At 40.8% G+C, this 20,216-nt stretch overlaps 1 protein-coding gene across 1 annotated transcript in view; it reads right to left on the bottom strand.

Moving 5' to 3' along the window:
- Positions 1-16,205, bottom strand: part of RNASEH2B (ribonuclease H2 subunit B) — a gene marked incomplete at its 3' end in the record, with an annotated part of 54,446 nt that extends 38,241 nt beyond the window's left edge. Inside the window, exon 1 of the mRNA XM_084235798.1 lies at positions 16,035-16,205. Coding sequence (XP_084091924.1) covers positions 16,035-16,098 — 64 coding nt within the window. The 5' untranslated portion in view covers positions 16,099-16,205. The remainder of the gene's footprint in view (positions 1-16,034) is intronic.
- Between the last annotated feature and the right edge of the window lie 4,011 nt (positions 16,206-20,216).

The following is a 20,216-nucleotide window of genomic DNA, read 5'->3' as shown; positions in this document are numbered from 1 at the left end:
ACCCAGATCTGGTAGGCCGTGCAAGCCCTGGTTTCAGAATTACACTGTCCAATCGAAATAAAATGTATCTTACAAATGTAAGCCATATTAGGCAATTTTTTTTTCTAAAAGTCACATTAAAAACAGGAAAAACAACTTCTGTTTTATATATCTAAAATAATTTCAACATGTAAAAAATTGTCATATGAAATGTGTTATTAGCATGATGTTAGTTAAGGGTTTTTCACAGATGCCATTTGTCAGACTGAGGAAGTTCTCTATTCCTAATTTGTTGAGAGTGTTTCTAATCATAAAAGAATATTAGATTTTCTCAAGTGCCTTTTCTGTTGTTATTGAGATGATGATGTGGTTTCAGACCTTCATTTTCTTAAAACGGTGTATTACACTGATTAATTTGGGGATGTTGAACCACCCTTGAATTCTTAGGATGAATTCAACTTGGTTATGGTAATGGAGTTATTTTTTTTTAGAGGTGACCTGTGAATTACAATTAGCATCTGAAGTTTCAACAATGTTGTTCAGATTAATATGAACTTGAAATAATATATAGAAATTTTCCTGCAATATATAACTTTTCCTCACTCTTCTTTGTGCTATTAAGGTTATATAAATTATGTGTTTATATATTATAGGCCCAACAGTCTTATAATTATTTCCTTATGAAATTACATTTTAAGTCAGATAACAGAAGAGTTATAAACAAAAATAGATCTTTTATTATCTTATAATTTATATTTTAACTTTACCAGCGAGCTGGTAGATTCAAGTTACTATCTAGTATTTTTTCCTTTCAATGTAAACTGCCCATTTTATGATTTTTGTGGATCTGCTAGTTCTACTAGCGATGAATTATTAATTTTTCTTTATCTGGAAATACCTTAGTTTCTCCCTCAGTTTTTTAGTTTTGTCAGATATAGAATTCTTAGTTGAATCTTTTTTCAGCATCTTGAATATTTCATCTCATTAATTCTTAGCCTCTGTGGTTTCTTTCCTTTTTTTAAAGATTTATTTGTTTATTTATTTATTTATACAAGAATCAGGGTAACAGGCCAGATTCGCAGGAGGGTGAGAGGATTCACCAGAGACAGAGTGGGGAACAGAACAGGCAGACTGACAAAATACACTGCTGAGGGGAGCAGCGGGCACAACAGGAGAGGTCTGCCACAACATGTGGGACCCTCGCAGGACGGCCAGGATTGAACCAGCACTGCAGAGGCTGCGGACAGCTTCACAGCACTTCGCCCAATGTCTGCAACACCAGGGGAGGCCCCTCTATGGTTTCTAATGAGAAGTTCATTGTTAATCTTATCGAGGAGTCCTTGTGTGTGATAGCATTTTTCTCTTGCTGTCTTCTCTCTCTTAGTCATTGTCTTTTGACAATTTGATTATGACATGTGTAGGCATAAATCTTCTTTGCTCTACTAGGATTTTGTTGATTTTTTTGATGTATAAATTAGTGTTTTTCATTAATTTGGGAAGAGTTTGGCTATTAATTCTCAAACTATTTCCTTTTGCCCCCTCTTTCTCTTTCTCTTCCGGGATTTCCATTAAACATAGGGTGACCACAGGTCTTTCAACTATGTGCAGTTTTCTCATTTTTTTTTCTTCTGTTGCTCAGGCTAGATAATCTCAAGTCATCTATTTTCAGTCTGCTACTTGTTCTTCCATCTCGAATCTCTGTGCCAGGCTTGCTAGTGAGTTTTTCATTTCAATTATAGTTTTTCAACTCCAGAATTTATATATTCTTTTATAATTTCTATCTCTTTATTTATATATTCTACTTTATGACTCACTGAATATATAATAACTGATTAAAATCTTTGTAGAATAAGTCCAACATCTGGGTTCATTAAGGGCTGGTTTCTATTCATGACTCCCCCCACCTTCCCCAGTGTAAGAACCACACTTTCCCATTATTTCATGTGTCTTATATCTTTCTCTGGAAAAGCAAATATTCACATAGTATAATAACAGAATTAGCAATTCTGGAAATCAGGCGCCCCTCTCCCAACTCCGCCCAATTTTTGCTGTTGTTAGTGCTTTTTACTGCCATTATAATAGTTGCTGTCAGTATGGTGGCTTTCTTGAATGGATTCTAGAAGGTCTGAATTCCTATAGTTCTGAATTCTAACCACTGATATTTCAATTAGCTTAATGTTAGCTAATGAGGAGCCTAATGTTTTTTTAAAATGTTCTGTACCAATAAGTCTCCCAGCATTTGCTGATGAGTTCTGTATGTGTGTTAGGAATGCCCTGAATACTTAAGCACTTCAAACTACTGCCTTATCTTTTATTTGTTGCTTGCCTAAGGTTACAGGTTAGAAACTGGGGTTCTCTCAAGTTTTCCTGGGCATGCACGCACTCCAGCATATAGTGACAGTCTTCTGATTCCCTAAGAATATGACAGGCTTTTTAAAAAACAAACAAACAAACAAACAAAAAAACCTTACAGATATCTTACCCCATATCTTCCTTTTAGGTCGTTGCCCAGGTTCTTATCTGCCCAACTGATATTGCCCCCTCAGCAGCTATAATGTTAAATAATCCTCACAGGTTGTATTTGACAAAGGCCCTGGGGATAAGACTTTCCTACAGAGCAAATCCTGAGTTTCAAATCAGGTCAAATACAACAATGCCCTAAAAGGGGGGTTTCCAGAGAACAGTAAAATAGGTCAAATAAGAATAAAGCTCTGGAAATGGGACTTTTTGAGTAGTTCCAAACAAAGCCTGCTCCATCGAGTGGTTGCAAGGTTGCTGGTTTTTTTACAAGTACCATATTTGCAATACTGCCGGTTTTCAAGATTACTACAGACTTGAGCAGAAGGAGATGGGAGCTGTTCAAGTTAGTGTCACAAACCCTGCTTAACGAGATTCAGCAGTTTTTCCTGAATAAACACTCTTCAAATTATTGGAAGCCGTTGGCTAATTTTCAAGAGTTCTGAAGAAGTTGATTTCGGCTATGTTTACCAATATTTTCATAGCTTTTATGGAGGGATGGGATTTATCCCACCAGATTCTGAAGGCTTAGGTCTGAAAAAAATGAACTCATATTGCTATGATACTTCTGCTAAATTCCTTAGTTTTTATCTGTCTTAGGCACACTCTTGACTATATAAAAGACTCCATCAAATTTAGAGTTTTTAAATTATCATTTAAATGTGGAAAACCCTGGACTATTCTATAAGCTTGGACGTTTCATCTTTTTTAACTATTACTCTTTCACCTGCATTAAACACAGTAGACGGATAACTAAATCTAAAAAAAAAAAGCCAGCATTTAGGATAGTAGGGAAGAATCATAGAAGAAAATGGGAGTGTGGACAAAGGCAAGTCTTTTTAAAATTGATTTTTATCTCTTTGATAATGTCAGCATAGAAGATCTGAAGTCAGACATAATCCATACTCTGTCTAAACCCAACTCCTCTTTTGATCCAACAGTGTGACCATGGGCAACTATTCAAACTCCCTGAGCCTCAGGGAGTTTCATTTATAAAGATGGGTGTAATTATTTTACAGGGTTTTAGTAAGCTTAAATATAATGTATGGAAAAGTGTCTAGATTACATAATAAACACTCAGTTAAGAATCTTTTCCCTTTCCCTCAAGCACATGAAAACATCAACGATGCATAGGAAATAGTAAGATCAAAATGTGAAAGTCAAAAGCTCTTAGTACAGATTTAATTACAGGGCTAACAATTACCTTTTTTCCAAAAAGATATTAAATTAGGATCATTATTTCTTTTTATTTCTTTTTTTTAAAGATTTATTTACTTATGTATACAAGAACTGGGGTGTGGGGAAAGGGAGAAAGTGTCAAAAAGGTATAAGATGGTGGTAGAGGAAAAAAATTGTATTTGCAATACTTCTACATTATAAGTTCAAAAAAAAAAAGGTAAGCTTTATCCTTTCTCCTCCATAAAAGACCTAAATCATGCTGGTGAAAAGAATATTTTTACAAAAATAGAAAAATTTCAGATAAATCAGAAGCAGGTACTCAGTCTTTCTGGCCATTTCAGATTCAATGATATCTTAAATTTTCCAAGGATCTCAAGTCTCAATTTCTTACATCTAACCAATTCCACAGCAGCTTTCTTATGGTCTCTGTGTTCTCTGTAAAGATCCAATTTTATGCCCCACTGGTCTCCATGAACTCTAGCAGCAAATCTTGCATCTGTTTACCATCTTGATCTAAATAGTCCAACAAAAGGAAATTGTCACTTTCCTCATATTTGAACTTTAAAGAAAAAATACCAATGGCATAGAGACAACTGTGTCCAATGAATGTAAAATGACAACATCTAATATGTATCAGGCAGTTATTATATACCAGACAATGTCCTTTATGGAGGCTATATACTATAATCCTCATGACATCTCTAGGATCTCAGTACTATTTTTAACTCCCACTTTTTTGGATGAGAAACTTGCTTAAAGCTAAGAAACCTGTTGAAGGTCACAGTTATTCAGTTATTCAATTTAAACTCAGGTAACGGTTTAATACTACAACACTGCAAAGAAACTCTTAATCTCAAGTCCCATTCTTTCTAACTCAGAAAACAGAAACTGAGCCTTCCCAGTGGCGCAGCGGGTTGAGCGCCGCTCTGTGAAGCTGTCCACAGCCTCTGTGGCATGGGTTCTATTCCCAGCCAGCCAGGGAGCTACCCACATGGCGCGGCAGACCTCTCCTGCTTTGCCCGCTGCTCCCCTCAGCAGTGTCTTCAGTCCGTCTGCCTATTCTGCTCCCCACTCTGTCTCTGGTGAATTCTCTCACCCCCCTGCACCTCTGACTGTACCCCAGTTCTTGTATAAACAAATCTTAAAAAAAAAAAAAAAGAAAACAGAAACTGCAGCTCTGAAGCACAATCATTATCTTGGTGTGACAGTTCTTCTAATGATACAAACATCCCAAACCCCTGTCCCTTTCTTGTTCTTCCTCCTCAGAATCAGAGATCAGAGAGTCATCTAATCAGTTACCCATACTCCAAGCCAGCCAGTATCTTACTATGCCAGGGTGCAGCCAAAGAGAAAGCATGGCAGCGGGGAAGGAGAGGGGAAGCTGGGGGGAGAGAATGAGAAGGCGGCAGAATCAAAATAAAACAAAGTTGGAGGCAAGAAATTTATTATGGGTACAAGAAATGTATAGTGATTAAAAAAAAAGATAAAGTCAAGTTGGACCAATGGCAAGGAAAATAAACCCGATCTTCCTGTTGGAGGTGACAATATACTATCACAGTTATATTGTGACATTTCAATGCTTAAAAAGTAGGATACACAGAATGTATCAACACACAGACTTAACCATTCCGTAATATTGCAAAGTTAGTCATGAAGTATATAAATGCCTAATGGAACATTACTTTTTACCTACAGTCTATAGTCTGGGTTGTTGCACATTTGATACGAAGCTATTCATCACCATGTTTTTAAACTTGACAGCTCTTTTTATCCCTCACTTGATTAGACAAGTTTTTTCATCTCATTTAAAGTTTAAAGATATGGGACAGGAGAGAGAGTGAGTGACCTTTTTGTTCTTGTGACCTGGAAGCAATGGACATTTGTTCATGACCCTGTCTGATTTGGACACACGGCAGATAGCTCTGAGAAACATATGTCCATTATTGTATGCAGAAGACAGACATCAAAACACCATTCACAGTATTTTTATATACTACATCAAGACTATTTAAATTTAAGAAGATCCAATAAGAGGAGAGAATATCACTGTTATGGCCATGCTACACTGGGTATTAAATAGGTCCCAGTTCACTTTGTTTGGACTTCAGTCATTAACAATACACTCAGACCCTCTGGTTTCTTTCTGCCTGACCATCTGAGATATCACATTGGAAATACTGCTAGGATAAAAGTTCAATGCATACAAGACAAATTGGCATAATTTTCAAGTTGCTTGCTAGTTCCAGAAATGCTAACCAGTAATAACAATATGCCATCAAAGAGATCTGGTTCATTTTCCTGGCTTTGAAGCTCCCAGCTTCCTTAAACACTACAGGAGGCATACCAAGAAGGCCAGAGAGAGAAACACATTAGAAAAATAATTTCCAAGTAATGGGCTCCTCTATGACTACATAATTATTTTGAAGCTTTGAAGAAAAATAAAAACTGGCTTTCACCAAGACCACAGAAGATAGCATTTTCATTCTTTCAGGACTGCCCTTATCAACAGTCGTGTTTCTAGGATTGGCTTGTGCACTGAAAAAGAAACTGATGAAAACTTCAGGTCTGCAGCCAACTCAGATTACAGAGACCAGCAACACAGAGAAGAAGTTAAGGCCTTGAAATATCTGGGAAGCAGGAAAATTCCAGAGAGGCAGAAAGGACAGCCTTGACTGGGATGTTTAGTAACAATCTGGACTGTCTCTAGGAAAGGTGTGCCTGACCCCTGTCATCACACTGATCATCACATTGACAACAGAGGGGATCTCCACCCTTCCTGGCTACCTCCACTTCTCCCACTTGGTGAGCACCACCATTCAGTTAGAAGTGGCATCTGGCACATAGCAGGGGTTCTGGATGACTCAGGAGAACCAACAGTCCCTGCCACTTAATTCCTATTGTGTATTGGACAGATTAATTCATGTCTTTGAGTCTTATAAAATAGTGATAACAAAGCTCACTTGATATTTCCCAAGGTCATTATGATAAAAACAAACATCAAAGCATACTGCAAAGGTATAAGATCAGAAAATACAGGCCTAGGTGTTGGACTTCTAAATATGATATAAACCTTGGGTAAATGATGGACAGTATAAGTTATTGCCAAAATCCATTCCCTATACAGATAAGCCTCAATCATAACTATATACCATCCAGTTAAAGAGAAACGCAGCATGCCCATCTGGGACAGGTCAGGTCACTGTAGCTGATGTTTCTGGACAGAGCTCAGACACACTGGTAAGTGATGGCACTTCCTAGTTCTTATGCTGTCTACCCTGTACCCTTTCTTCTAGAAAAGCACCCCTCAAACACCCCTTTGTTCACCCCCTCTCCTACCTTGTGCCTGTCCCGTACTGACTACAGGAAGGTGAGTTATATGTGATATTATATGTGAGTTAGAAGGCTGCTTTGAAAAGCTTACAAGGCCAGTCAGAAGGCTGCTTTGAAAAGCTTACAACTAGAGGGCCTCTCAGGTGGCGCAGGGGTTAAAGTCTCAGCCCTATCAAGCTATCCCCAGTGACTGCTGCATAAGCTCAATACCAGGCCAGGGAGCTAACCCACATGGAGCAACAGACCTCTCGTGTAATCCACTGCTGCCCTCAGCAGTGTATTTCAGTAGATACATCTTTTCTGCTCCCCACTCTGTCTCTGGTGAAACCTCTCGTAAATAAATAAAAAATAAATCTTTTTTGAAAAAAAAGGAAGAAAGGTTTACAACTGGAACTAAGAGAAGGGCAGCTTCTACCAGCAGATACCAGGAGATTTGAGGCCTGGGTGCAGTGTACAGTTTGTTTCCCACTAAGTAGAGGAAGCTATTTTGAGAAGAGGAAGTTAATTTTCAGAGCTGCAAAAGCCCTGGATCTGTTGGTGTACAGCACTGTGGTTCCAGATCCTTTTTTTCTCAAAGACCCCCACCACCCCTGTTCCCAACACATAGCTGACACTTGCCAAGAATATGTGAATCCACTAAGGAATTCCTTAAAGAAGTATATGATTTTTTAACATACATTCAGTATGCACTGGCCGCACATTAAAAAAAAATAGCAATTTTCATGCTAAGGTAGATCCATGGTCCATTCAAACAGGCATCCGATTTTTGGTAAGTACATCCAGGTATGTGTGCAGGGAGACAGTATAATCAATCTCAAATGGATTACAAAACATCCTATTTTGCCATCAAGTTGTTTAGTGGTTCTGTGAATTTATCTTTGCCTCTCTTCCACCCATTTGTATTTCCAGTCTTTACCTGCTTTTAAAGATAATCTACTCCAAATATGTAATAACCTCTCTAGAGTGCAACAGTGCTTATTTGGTATACCTATTATCAAGTAAGGGAAACAAACTTATTTGATATATTTGTTACAATATAAATATATATATGGAAAGCCTCTTCAGTGCTCAAAGTGTGACCTATAAATTCTCTTGTCAGTTTTTTCATGTCATCGTGTGAGCACCTCTACTTACCAAAATTGAGAGGAAAAAAATCTCAGTCACCTAACTCTCTGTTACATCAATGTAAGCATCATCTCTAATTCTGAATGGAAACATAGTGAACAGAACCATACACTATAACCCCAGTATCCCTGAGTGTTTCACAAATAAGTAGGAAGAGTAAATAATGAAATAGAGAAACAGAAAGATGACAAAAATTTGAAAAATACAAGTATTCATTTTGTGATACACTCAACATAAAAAAAACTGGAAAGAAATATTTCTAAAATTGTTACTTCTGGCTGTCAGGATGATGGAGAAATTCATCTCTTCTTTATATTGCTCTGCATTAATAAAATTTCTATACTGAGCATGTACTATTATTTTTATTTTAAAAAGTTATTAAAAACTGGGAGAAAAAATTGTGTAAATAGAGTTAGCAGGTCAAAATTAAGATTAAAAGAGCAATTAATCACAGTAGAAAGCTTCACCAAATGTTGCTGGGACTCTGACCCTCACAGGGAAATCAGCTCTGGCTAGAGAGACCTCACAGAGCCTGGACGCTGTTTCAGAAGAAGATAATCAAATAGGTAACAAAACATGCAGGTCTGACCCTTTTGCTTGGTAGCTCATTCCATTTTGGCAAAGTCATACGTAGAAAAAAAAAGTTACTTTTGAAGATATTTAAAAGGGAAATGGACCTCTGAACAAAAAGTCTGAAGTCCTGGGCCTCCCCGGTGGCGCAGCGGTTGAGCGCTGGGTTGCGAAGCTGCCTGTGGCCTCTGCAGCACCGGTTCGATCCCCGGCTGCTCCCCGGCTGCTCCCCGGTCACCAGAGGAGGGTCCCACATGGCACGCAGACCTCTCCTGCCGCCCACTGCTCCCCTCAGCAGTGTACTTCGGTCCTTCTGCCTGCTCTGCTCCTGCTCTGGCTCTGGTGAATTCTCTCACCCTCCCGAGCTTCTGACTGTACCCAGTGCATGTATAAACAAACAAACAAACAAATAAATAAAACATGCCTCTATTAAAAAAAAAAGTCTGAAGTCCTAAGTGGCATGCTCTCCCTTCAAGAATCCTGGGCAATGTGTGCTCTGTCTCCTAAGATCAAGGTACTCCCCACTGAGAAGCTTCACTGTGGAGAACTGCTTTTAGATTCTTTCCAGCTACTGTCATGTATTGGGTATGTTTAGCTTTTTAAAAAAAATGATAGTGATCTCAACATGACAATATAAATAGGTAATCAAATAAGTATCCTTAACATGTTTACACTAACACGGCTCCCTGGGAAGTTTTCCTGGGGGAAGTGACACTGAAGCTAAGTTTATAGGATAAACAGGTATTTGCCAGGCAGAGAAGAGTGAGTACAGGTCTAGAGAGATACAAAGTCAAGGAGTTTCAAAGGAAGTGAAACTGAACTAGAGCAATTGGCTTAGCCTTGTGGAAACTACAATTGAACAGAGCCTTACAGAAACCATAGAAATTGGATAGAAGTGGAAGGAAGGGAAAAGGAAAGTGTAAACAAAGACAAAGACTGCAGAAATGGAATGTGAGACATTTATTCTTTTGGTAACTGTTTACCTACTCTGTCCCTGGCCCAGGGCAAAGAACTCAGGTACAATGGAGCTTAAGTGTAATGTGTGCCAATGGACAACAACCCAGGAGACTAGTACTGTTTGCTTGTTGAGATGAAGAAATGAAGGCTTTACAAATTTCGAGGATACAGAGTTATCAAATAGCATAAATCTAGTTTGTAGGTGTATTTTCTTATAGCCAGGCTTTAGAGAACACTGACGGATCCTGGTTTCTTAACATCTCAGAAGATATGGGGGAAATCCATGTAGTCCCCATTCTGCTATTCAAATAAAAAATGATGAACACTTCTGACTTTCCTTTTATGACTTTTTTTCTGCCCTGGGGGAGTCACGAGTTCTTGCTAATAAATGTCTCAGGTCTTTTGGAACAATTACTAGCAGGACAAGTTCAGGCACAGGAAACAGCCTGATTAAACCAACTGGCAACTGATTAAGTCCATCCACTTCAGGACGTGTTCAAATAGGAGGGGGAGCAGATCCAGCGGCCATCTGAGAGAGGTCAGTTGGGTTCCCACCAAAAAACATTTCATAAAGACAAAGCCAGACCCAGGATCAGTGTGGAAAATGTTAAACAGGTTCCCTGCTGGAAAACTCAGAGGCTCCACACTGCTCAAGGCCTGCAGGAGACTATGCAGTAAAGGACACATCTTCCAAGAAACCCAGCTTAATTATTCAGAGCTTGTCTAAAATCAGCATTTGAATTGGCCAGGTTTTCTAGCCCTGGCCAAGATGAGTGCAAGTTCCTCCCATGTGAATACATTCTTTAGAAGGTAAGGTAGCTTTCAGCCAAGAGGGTATATTTCTAAACACAAACATACATACAAACAGTTTTGACAAAGAACAAAAAAACCTGCTTAAATTTTCATTTCTGAAATTAACCATGTGTAGTTAGGTAAAGCAGAAAAAGGTTTTTTGTTGTTTTTTTTTAGGGTCACTGAAAAGTCATTTAGGTATGTAGTAATTGTTTGCCACATACTTTAAACGTTTACTTTTTATTCAAGCAAGAAGTGTTTGTGAGCTTATAAAATGTTATAAGACTAATGAGAAATAACATTGAAATAAATTATATATCATTAAATCAGAAAATCTGTTTTCCCTTTTTGACTTTTTAAATCCTTTGCGTAGAACAAAGTTCTAGAGCCTACATTCATACAATGCTTTCACATCTATTTTTTGCATTTCATTTGGCGACAAATCTGATTAATATTGTGTATGAGGGCCTCCCTGATGGCACAGGGGTTAAAGACACAGCACTATCAAGCTATCAGCAGCCACTGCAGCAGGAGTTCCATCCCTGGCCAGCCAGGGAGCTAACCCACAAGGCCTAGCAGATCTCTCCTGTCTCACCTGCTCTTCCCCTCAGCAGTGTATTTCAGTAGATCTGCCTGTTCTGCTCCCCAACCAGTCTCAGTGAATCCTCTCTCTCTCACACACGCACACACACACCCCCACCACACCTCTGGCCTACATCCCAGTTCTTGTATTATAAATAAATATTTAAAAATATATATTGTGTGTGATAATCATGGCACATCACATAAAAAGCTCTTTACTGTATTTGGAATGCCTAAGGAAGGCAGGCAAGCTTGAGTTTCTTAGCTCCCTCAAATTATGCTAGCTATGGGTAAGTAAATAACAAACACAAACTTACCGAAAATACTTTTTAACATGCACTTTCATGAAATAAAAGGGAGTAATTTTTCTGCAAAACTTGTCTACAGCTGAAGATGTAATCTGAAGTCCAGTTAGATCTGAGCACTTCATAATCAGGGGACTGATTAAGGAATGTTTTTGGCCTAAGTGGACCCAAATGAGTTCTTTAATAATCCTGAGATCATATCTTTCCTTTTTTAACTCATACATCTATCTTTCCTTTTTTTAACTCATATAACCTTAGGGTTGCCTTATGTTTTAACATTTCCTTGAAGGTGGCTCAGTAACAGGGTTCAGCTATAATTGCAAAAAACATAGTCTTGTCCTATACTCACTGCATCTCTTCCCAGTTGTTCTTTTTTTTTTTTTTAATAGAGGCATGTTTATTTATTTATTTGTTTGTTTGTTTTGTTTATACATGCACTGGGTACAGTCAGAAGCACGGGAGGGTGAGAGAATTCACCAGAGCCAGAGCAGGGAGCAGAACAGGCAGAAGGACCGAAGTACACTGCTGAGGGGAGCAGCGGGCTGCAGGAGAGGTCTGCGCGCCATGTGGGACCCTCCTCCTGTGGCCGGGGAGCAGCCGGGGATCAAACCGGTGCCGCAGCGGCCGCCGGCAGCCTCGCAACCCAGCGCTCAACCGCTGCGCCACCGGGGAGGCCCTCTTCCCAGTTGTTCTTTAGGGTCCACTCCAACTTAGTGGAGTGGACAACTGACAGCCTTATACAAGACTTGGACTAGAGAAAAACATGATTTAAACTTACTGTTAGTGCAATAAAGAGGAATGGAGACTTCTACCATATTCCAAAAAGTAGAGACACTAATGGGCTCTTAGAGTAATTAAAACTTTTGTTTAGGACCAGCCAAGAGGCAAAGAGACCTAAATAATATTTTTAAATATATTCTTTGAGATTTGACATAATGCTATGGTAGGCTATTAAATAAATAATATGAATTAAATGTTGGGAAAAAGTGTCATCCTAAGGCTTGGTGACCTGACACTTGCCTCATGGATAAATCTCTAAGGTTCTGTTGGTACACTGGTACACTGCTCACTTTTCAGTATACAGCAGTTTTTCCAGTATTCCAGAAGTCTTCTAAAACTGCTTCCACCAAATACTTTTGAAAAATGGTATATAATGTATTTTTCACTAAGGACCCAACTTTACTATACCTAAGGTACTCACTCAGCCAAAGATATATAGCCCCTCCTCTCAAATGTGTAATCTACTGGGGCTAATTTCCCCATCTGGTGGGGAAAAAAAAAAAAAAACATCTGTGAAGGCAGGCCTCCTACCGTGTGCATGTATGCACTCCTCTGCCATGTACGTTCTGGCCCAGTGCAAAGACAGCTGAACCTGAGGTGAGTCATTCCTTGCCCCCACTATACCTAGGGTTGGTCTCACTGCAGGTGTTCCTAATGCTGACCCCCATCGGCAGCATCAGCAGCACCTGGGAATTTTTTATAAATTTAAAGCATTAAAAATCCTCCAGAACTTCACAGGTGGGACCCAACTGACTGCTGTCCTCAAGTTTGTGAAGCATGGTCACTCTGCAGTAACCACCCAACCATCAATGTTTGTACTCTCAGAGTCTGCAGGTGGCGCTAGAGGCCGACCGGAGGAACTACAGGACCAAAAGCTCAAATTGTATTCAGAACTGGCCTGCCTGACCACACAGTTCCTCCTATCAGTTCCTGAAGAGCCTGTTAGCCTACTCCTCCAATGAGTTCAAAGATTACAGAACATCTCAACTTTGAACTGGAATCACACTGAAATTCTTCTCACAGCTCAGTTGTAAACATGAACTTTTGGTTTTCAAGGCTGTGAACAATGATGTCATTATGAAGGTTTCTGTGTTTAAAACAATAAAGACACAAACGCTTTAAGAATGAAAATGTCAGTGCTGATTAAACAGAACAAAATAAGAAATGCAAAATTATCCTCAGCCACTGTGTATATCCTAATAATAACAACAATAATAATAATCATGTATTTCATTCTAAAAGAATGATTAGAGTTCCTACCCTTTACAACTCATTAATGTGGAAAAAGTGAGAGGATGGTTTTTCTCATGTAAAGCATGTATAAAAGTAATCCTTTGCCAGATTCAATAAAAAACCTGAATTTTGCATTAACTGTTTTACCATACAAACATCTCTAGTGAGGCCATAAAACAACAAACCCTCACACACTGGTGGGGTGGGGGTAAAAAGGTAGAACCACTTTAGAAAATCATTGGGCAACATGTACTAAAGCTCAACAGGAAGTACCTAGAACCAGCAATGACACTCTTCAGTATATACCCTGGAGAAATTTCCTACAAGAATTTTCTTAGAAAAAGAATTCTTATTCACTATTGGTGGGAATGTAAATTGGTATAGTCTCTGGAAAACATATGGAGGTCCCTTTAAGAAGTAAAAATGGAGATGCCATATGATTCAGCAATACCATTTTTAGGTATTTATCCAAAGAATACAAAAACACTAGAATAAAAAGTTATGCACCCCCATGTTCACAGCAGCATTATTCACAATAGCTAAGACATGCAATTAACCTAAAGTCCACAGATATATAACCAGATCAAGAAACTGTGATGTATATACTCAATAGAATCCTACTTAGTTATTAAAAATAAGATTGTGCGGGCCTTCCTGGTGGCGTAGCAGTTGAGCGCTGGGTTGCGAAGCTGCCTGCAGCCTCTGCAGCCCCAGTTCGATCCCACCGGCGAGGGTCCCACATGGTGCGGCAGACCTCTCCTGCCATCCGCTGCTCCCCTCAGCAGTGTACCTCCGTCCTTCTGCCTGCTCTGCTCCCCGATCTGGCTCTGGTGAATTCTCTCACCCTCCCGCGCTTCTGACTGTACCCAGTACTTGTATAAATAAATAAATCTTTAAAAAAAAAAAAAAAAGATTGTGCCTTGGTTACAATATGGATGGAACTGGAATGAAGTGAAATTAATCAGAAAGTGAAAGCCAATTACCTGATGGTTTCATTCAGTTGTGGAATATAAATAACCAAATAAAACAAACTGGCAAAACACAACAAAAATAACTCTTAGATTCTGTGAAAACTACCGGGGTTACCAGAAGGGAAAGGGAGGACAGGAGAGGAAGAGAAAAAAGGAGATGAGGGGATAAAGGTGATAGGGTAGTGGCAATGGAATTTTGATGGAGGGTGGGTGAAGCATGTACACATGTTGAAATGTGAAGGTACCCCTAAAGTACACAGATTTACAAATACACGGTAAATCAATAAAATTCGATAGACTTTAAAAAGAGAAAATTAAAAAACTTACTCAGAAGTGTAATTCACAGTAGTTATAAAGTAGAAACAATCCAAATGTTCCATCGACAGTAGAGGAGATAAACACTATGAATGTTCATACAATAAAATATACCCAGCAATGAAAACAGAAATCAACCAACAAACCAAACTACTACTATACACTGTATGGATGAATCTCATACATAATGCTGAGCGAAAGGACTACACACTTATCTAAACAGGCAAAAACAAAAATTGCTGGTGACAGACATCAGCATAAAGCCTAGGCTATCTAGCAGCAGGCAAGAGGAATTTCCTAGAAAAGTTCTACATCTTGACCTGGGAGAGAGTTACAGAGTTAGATATGAAAAGTTCACTGAATTGTACATTTAAGTTCTTACATTTTATTGAATGTATGTTTTACCTCTTTATAAAGGGGGAAAGTTAAGCATACATACAAAACATATCCTTAACTGTCATGTAACAATTTTCAATATCCACAGTAAAAATCTAGATTACTGGGCAACTATATCGTCATGAAATATTTACTGCAATAATGTTGCATTTGCTGGGCTAAATCTCAAAATTAAAAATACAGTGAACAAAACGGATTCTTATTACCAGAGATATACTATCACATCAACCATCATCCGATATAAAAGCTAAATCTCCCTAAACTTCCTTTATTCTGCCACTTACTGGGCTGCTCGGGATACAGCAACTGACTGTCCTGTCCATCATCCCGAGCGCCCAAGGCCCTGGATGGCAGCTTCTCCTGGTCCAGGGGCAGGCTGAGAGGTCTGGCTCCAGCACTCCTAAGGTCAACACCCTCTGGAGTCTCTTAGAACCCTTGTCCTGGAAGCGACCATCATCCAGCCCAGCCACCCAAGGCCTGGCCCAGGGCAGGGGCCCTATTATCTCCTAGGCCATTGCTGGCCCACTGGACCCTAGATCCCGACGCTGTAGGGCTCCAGACACTGGGCCAGCAACCTAGTGGGGGGACGGTGGGTAGCAAATTACACCTTCAAGGCAGGCGCTCCGGACCCCGCCCGTGCACCCTAAGACCCTGAGCCTGGTCGCGCTAGCAGGCCCTGCTCCCTCCCCACGACCGAGTGCGCGAGGAAGTCGAGCCTGGGAACGCAGGTCCGTGGCGAGCCTGACTTTCGGCTTTGAAACCTTAACAAGCTGTAAAGGGTAGAGTGTAACCAACTTGCGTAACTTTGTGTGGGGACTACAAGGCCGTCAGGCCCCCGCGCTCGAGGGGCGTGCGGGGGGCGCTCGCCTCCGCGCGGGGAGCGGAACCGGCGGGGGGGACGAGCCCCGGGGCCGCAGGGGAGGCGAGGGCCCCCGCAGGAGGGAGCCCGCCCGGGCGCCGCCCCCGTCGGCCGCTCAGCGCGCTCGGGGCCGGGCGTGTTTACCTGGGAGCAGGAACACGTGCTGCCGGGCGCGAGCCCCATCCCCGCCGTCCCCGCCGCCCGCCATGGCGCCCGGCTCCTCCCAGCGCGAGCGAGCAGGCCTCAGCCCTCGGGGCGCGGGGCCTGCCCGGAGCGGGTAGAAAATGGCGGGAGGAGGGTCTATTCCGGGTAGCGCGGCGCGCGACGGGCCGCGAGAATCCGGGAGGCGGCCTTGGGGCGACTTTGCTTTCGTTTCCGGAGGCAGCCGCTGGCAGGGGTTAAGTTTTTAAATTTAGCGCCGGGCCTACGGGACCCGAGCCCCGGCGCGGCGCGGCCGGCAGGGGGAAGGGTCGCGGCCTCACCCGTCCTTCCTCCGCCGGTGGTAGGTGCTCGCCCGCGCCCGGTGACGCGGCGGGCGGGGCGGCCACCCTGGGGCGCGGCGTGGGCGGCGGTGGCCGGGGGCGCCGGCTCCCCACACCCAGCGGAGACCCCCGCGAGCCGGTGGCGCGGCCTGGGGACAGCCGCGCGGGAGACTGCGCGAGGCCCGCCCCGGGGCTGTGGGGCCGCAGGGACCAGGAAACCTTCGAGGGTGGCGCGCACCTAACTTGGAGGGAGAAGCCTGACGCGTGGCCCTTGTTCGGCGGATCGCGCCAGAACCCCCAGGGTCCCTCCGAGGCGGCTCTGCGTCCTCAGCCTTAGCGCTAGTCAGCGTGGGCACTAGCGAGGTGCACAATTTGAGACTCAAAATATGAATGTTATTTTGGAAGGCTCGGTAGTGAGTTAAAAATCAAGCATTTTAAGAGCGGTGTTTAAAAAGTTATCGGCTTTAAACACTGAAAAGTGATGCTTGATACATGGTTTTTAAAAGAAGATATAACTATTTCTCATACATTTAAGAAAATGTGCCTCCTGCTCACTGCACATCCCCAATACCTGCTCCCCACGGGCAATGACTATTAACAGGTTGTTTTTGTTTTTATTTTGTGGGACCCTCACTGTCAGCAGGGGAAGGAACCATCGCTCAACCTCTGCACCACCAGAGGAGGCCCACTATTAACAGTTTCTTAACCTTCCAGAATCACCTGTCCTTTTTTGTACGAAATGAAGACTCATATACATGACTTATGCACGTCCTTTTCTTGTTTAATTTTGAAGATAAAGTCCACAATACTAGATCGAAGCCTTATGAAAAAAATTTAATTTCAGTTTTATTTCCTGTGCATCTGAAGTTGAGTGCAGGACACACCTGGAAGAGAAGAAAGAGGCCGTTCTGGCTGAGGAGGGGCACCCAGATCCCAGGCAGGCAGCAAATTGGTATTGCTCTGATCTCTTCTCTCCCAGATTACACTACCTATGGCATATAGACCAGATCTCCAGGCATACCATAATCATTAAAGCTACAAGAGAAATTTTACCCATAACTCCCTAGGTCTGACATACAAGCTGTTTTCATTTTTCTCTGACCCTTTAGATCCCTTTGCTTTAAGAATATGTATTTTTATGTGGGTGGCTTCACAAGGTAAAGATAATAACTCTGCTTTCCCCCTTGATATTGTCATAAACACATTTTTCCCATGGTATCTAGCACTATCACTGCTGATGAAGCATGATATTTTACATTACTAATGTACCAACATTAATTAACCTTTCTCTAGAAAACCATTCCAATATTTAGGTATTTCAAGCTGTTATTATAAGTAATGCTACAATGTATACTATATGGGAAATACAGAAGTTTGAAGCAATGGAATAGAAGTACATTTAGCAACACTGATGGTTTATAGCAAGAAGAAAAAAAAGGTGCAGGAAGAAATGTATAGCAGAATACCATGAGGTATGTTAAAAACACATAATACTACATATTCATTCTATAAGGATGCATGCATATTTAAGACCTTGTGTCAAAATTTTTAAAAGTGTCTTTAAAATGGAGGGGAATGGGATAAGGGATGCAGAAGGAACAAGGAAGCAAGAAAAATCAAGATGGGCTAAGGCACGCATGGACAATCTTCACTACATCATAGGAATGAGAATTTAAGTCTGACCTTTAAGCCCAAAGACAAAAAAAAAATTAATTTTTTAATTCGTGCTGTAATAAAAATTTCTAAGCAATTTTCTTTATCCCATTCATTAAGAAATTATTTAAGTGCTTGGACAGAGGCCAGTTGTGATAATGGAGAATGAATCTAGAGGCCTAGTTTCCTGAGGATAGAGTCAAGGTACTCAGGCATTAAGCTTTGAACACATGGGTCTTGAGATCTCCCTCCAGTCACAGTTTCCACTGCCTCCCTCTCTCTTCAACCTATCTGGCCATGAGAAACTGCCCTCTGTCACATGGGGTACTTGACATTGTGTTTCCAATGCTGGGACCACCTGTTCTCCACTAGTCTCATTCTTCCCCCCTACTCTCTCACCCTCTCCTATTTGGATGACTTTTATTCATCTCTCAGATCTTATTTAGACAATGCCTTCTCTGTAGCAAGCTCTCCCTACCACCCAACACCCTCCTAAGAATAATTAGATGCCTCCAATCTACCCATTTATCTCACTAGGTAGTGACATTCTCAGTTCATTCCTTGAGATAGAACAGCATCTTGTAATTCACTACTTTATCTTATAAAAATAAATAAAGTATTATTTCACTGAATATTAACTGTGACAAGCACTATAATAAACATTTAACTCAAATGATCTCTTCCAGTTACCCCATGGCCTTAAGGGGAAGTGTTAGTATGACCCCCACTTTTTACAGAGGAAGAATTTAAGGTTTAGGGAGATAAATTAATTGTCTGACATGACATGCATAACTAGCAAGTGGCAGGCTATGGGACTACAATGACTAAGCCCCAATCTTCACTCTGTCCTCTAATGTCTAGGACAAAGCTGTGTAGGCAAGAAGCATGTGCTTTATGTACATGTTTTTGGATGAACATGTACATGGATAGATAACCAGTTGATGTAACAGACAGTGGCTTGCGGTATTCCTAAATTTTAAAATAAGAACAAACTGATTACATCCAATAGATCATGAAATACTTCATAACTTACTTTTTTTACTAGTCTAAACTAGTCACACTGACATACAAAGTGACAGCAGATCATTCTGCAAAGAATAACAAGGAAGCAGCAACTCTAAGTAGAGAATCATAGAGACGCTTCTAAATGGCAGAAGCAAGGGATTTTCATTCATTTTCTAGCAAAAAAAAAAAAAAAAGTAATGAAAAGGAGACCAGTTCAGAGTTAAATGATATTAGCAATGCTTAGTGATGACCAGAGCAGAGAAAACCTGAATTTAACATCATGATAGAATTTTTTTCTCATTTATTATTGAAAACTTACAAGAATGTTTTTTCCAAAACAAAAATGAAATCCTCATTTAGCATCACCTTCATCATGAGAAAAGACTGCCAACTTGTTTTTGTCTTATTGCCAAATGCTCACTTAGAGACAACAGAGAAGGCTGCAGAGAAGGCAGCAGAATACTCAAACATAGTATGAAGAGAGAAGAAAGGATTAGCTCTTGAAAGGGCCAACTATTTTGAAAGGGGACCAGTGAGTATATTGAACTGTCATTTTTGGTAGAACATTTTTTTTATATTCTTATCTACCCAACCCCAAATTGAATTTTACTTGCTACAAAAAAGGCAATGTGACACTTGCCCACATATCAACTTGTAAGATCTGCTATTTACTGAACTGTAGCTATTAAGAAGTATAGCCCTGAGTTCACACTAGACCCTGTGACTTTCCCACTAGACATAAACAATTTCACAGAATACCAATCTCAAACAAGGTTGCTCTGAGACTACAATAAAGAACCAAAGCAAGGCCACTCTGTGATTTTGGCCAGGCACAGAAAAAACAGGAAATACCCAACAGCCCTGTCTTGTTCCAAAATGACTGACTGCTGCTTCTTTACTAATTACAACTTTATTCACAATCCTGTTTCCCCTCCCTGTAGGTAAGATTTACTAAGATGCCCAATTGCTGACTTTCTAGCAGCATCCAATCCAGAGTTAAACCCTGCTTTCTTAGACCTTCTCCCAAGTCACCCATCTGAATTCTAAATCTTCAAAATATTCCCTTTAACTCCCTCTTACTGAGACACCCACAGTTTCCCATGGTGTGTGTTCTCTCACATGTATGTGTTCTCTCACACACCAGTAACAACCCCAACTTGTTCAACTATAGGTATACATCTGTGTT

This window comes from Talpa europaea, assembly GCF_964194135.1.
Source record: "Talpa europaea genome assembly, chromosome: 6".
NCBI lineage: Eukaryota > Metazoa > Chordata > Mammalia > Eulipotyphla > Talpidae > Talpa > Talpa europaea.
Note: the sequence above shows the minus strand (reverse complement) of the source record. Positions and strands in the feature narration are given on the sequence as shown.